Consider the following 2591-nt stretch of genomic DNA (forward strand, 5'->3'; position numbering starts at 1 on the left):
TCTCAGTCCCCCTTTTCCTCCCCCAATCCCTCTCTCTCACACTCCCTCCATCTCTCCCACCCTCTCCCTCTCTCTGTCTGTCTCATACAGCCTCTCCCATGATAACCCCAATCCCTCTCCCTTCACAAACCGACAACAACAGCCCAACTCACCCCATGAGGGGGGAGCAGAGACTGTGATGGATGTGTCCCACAGTGATAGCGGTGAGGGGTGGGGGGGGGAGTGAATGAGACACTAATCCTGATGACTTTGTGTCCTCCCTCCCTCCCCCCAGGCTCTCTGCTCCGACCCTTCATCACAATCACACCGGACAGCCCCCTCCACGTGTCTGGGATCCCCCTGGCAATCCAGTGCCTGGCTCCGAAGGGTTACCTTGGAGGCCGCTTCCGCATCCTGAGGGGTACATCTGTGGCCAAGGAGCACCGGCTGGACCCTGGGAGAAACGGAGCTGTTTTCCTGTACCGTAATGTGAGCACCAGCATCGGGGGGAGCTACAGCTGCCTGTACCAGAGGCTGGTCACTGGCTTCTGGGTCACCTTCCGGGCCAGCCCCTCCATTCCCATCCGGGTCATAGGTAAGTCACGTTTCGGTGCCTTTCCTGTCTCCGTCTTTGGAACCCGCTGTGCCAACTCTTCCGTCAATGGGGAGACAGGATGTCGAAGGAGGCGTGGAACCGTAAAACACATTGGTATTTGCAGGTGCAGCAAGTATTGAAGCAGGCAGCTGGAATATTGTCCTCCATTGCTAGAGTGCTGTAGAACAGAGAGACCCAGGGTGGTGCAGGGACAAAGTTCCTTGAAAGTGGAATCGCAGGGAGGCAGAGCGCAAAAGGAGGCTTGGATCGCAAACAAAAGTTGGTTTGCAGGTGCAGCAGGTAATTAAGGAGGCGAATGGAATATTGTCCTTCATTGCAGGAAGGGCGGAGCCTAAAACAGGGAGGTGATGCTGCAGCTGTATAGGGTGCTGGTCAGGTCACATCTGGATCACTGTGTACAGTTTTGGTCTCCTTACTTGAGAAAGGGTTTTCATGTTGTTCCATTATAACACGTGTTTCGTCAGAATGGGTTCGCCGCAATGGGAATGACAAATTGGGGATGTTGTATCTAAAGCGCGAACGTTTTAAACCTGTGTTAGCTGTAACATGATTATGGCGCCAACACTTTAAGCACTGTTTTACAATGTGACTTTTCTATAACATGAGGTTGCACAAGAACACTACCATTGCATTACAGAAGAACTGGCTGTACCGCTACTGGAGGGGGTGTAGAGAAGGTTCACCGGGTCGATTCTGGAGTTGGTTTTTGAGGAGAGATTGAGTAGATTGGGACAATATTCCTTAAAACCATAAGGAGCAGAAATTAGGCCATTCAGCCCATCGACTTTGCTTCGCCATTTCGTCATGGCTGATAAGTTTCTCAACCCCATTCTCACACTTTCTTCCCATAACTCTTCGTACTCAAGAACCCATCTCCTAACCTGTCAAAATCGTTCTGCAGCCTCCCCGCCTCCTCAATGCCTACCTGTCGCTCTTCCTATCTTTGTATCATCTGCAAACTTTACCAGAACCCCCCCCAATTCCTTCATCTAGATCATTAATGTATAAAGTGAAAAGCTGTAGTCCCAACACTGGGCCTTGTGGAACACCACTAGTCACCGGCTGCCATCCTGAGAAAGACCCTTTTATCCCCAGTCTCTGCTTTCTGTCAGACAGCCAGACGTCTATCCATACTAGCATCTTGCCTCTAACATCAGGGGCCCTTATCTTACTCAGTAGCCTCCTGTGTGCCACCTTGTCAAAGACCTTTGTAAGGTCCAGGTGGATAACATCCATTGGCTCTCCTTGATCTAATCTGGTCCTTACTTAGTCATAGAGATGTACAGCATGGAAACAGACCCTTCGGTCCAACCCGTCCATGCCGACCAGATATCTCAACCCAATCTAGTCCCACCTGCCAGCACCCGCCCCATATCCCTCCAAACCCTTCCTATTCATATACCCATCTAAATGCCTCTTAAATGTTGCAATTGTACCAGCCTCCACCACATCCTCTGGCAGCTCATTCCATACATATACCACCCTCTGCGTGAAAAAGTTGCCCTTTCAGGCATGACCTCCCCTTGATGAAACCATGCTGACTTTGCCCTATTTTACCACACACTTCCAAGTATTCAGAAATATCATCCTTCACAATGGATTCCAGGATCTTACCCATGACTGAGGTTAGGCTAACCGGTCTGTAATTTTCCATCTTTTGCCTTACTCCCTTTTTAAATAAGGGTGTCACGCTAGCGATTTTCCAGTCTTCTAGGAACTTCCCTAACTCTAGTGATTCCTAAAAGATCACCACTAATGCCTTCAGCTGTCCCTCTCAGAACTTCCTAAAAGACACCACTAATGCCTTCAGCTGTCCCTCTCAGAACTTTGAAAAAAGGAGAAAGTGAGGACTGCAGATTCTGGAGATCAGAGGTGAAAAATGTGTTGCTGGAAAAGCGCAGCAGGTCAGGCAGCATCCAAGGAGCAGGAGAATCGACGTTTCGGGCATAAGCCCTTCTTCAGGAATGAGGAAGGTGTGCCAAGCAGGCGAAGATAA

At 49.9% G+C, this 2591-nt stretch overlaps 1 protein-coding gene across 1 annotated transcript in view; it reads left to right on the plus strand.

Moving 5' to 3' along the window:
- The window catches only part of LOC122544195 (basement membrane-specific heparan sulfate proteoglycan core protein-like), an 82848-nt gene that overhangs the window by 25547 nt on the left and 54710 nt on the right, over nucleotides 1-2591 (plus strand). The window contains exon 9 of the mRNA XM_043683246.1: nucleotides 275-574. Coding sequence (XP_043539181.1) covers nucleotides 275-574 — 300 coding nt within the window. The remainder of the gene's footprint in view (nucleotides 1-274; nucleotides 575-2591) is intronic.

The sequence above is a fragment of the Chiloscyllium plagiosum genome, chromosome 47 (genome assembly GCF_004010195.1).
Source record: "Chiloscyllium plagiosum isolate BGI_BamShark_2017 chromosome 47, ASM401019v2, whole genome shotgun sequence".
In the NCBI taxonomy this organism is placed as follows: domain Eukaryota; kingdom Metazoa; phylum Chordata; class Chondrichthyes; order Orectolobiformes; family Hemiscylliidae; genus Chiloscyllium; species Chiloscyllium plagiosum.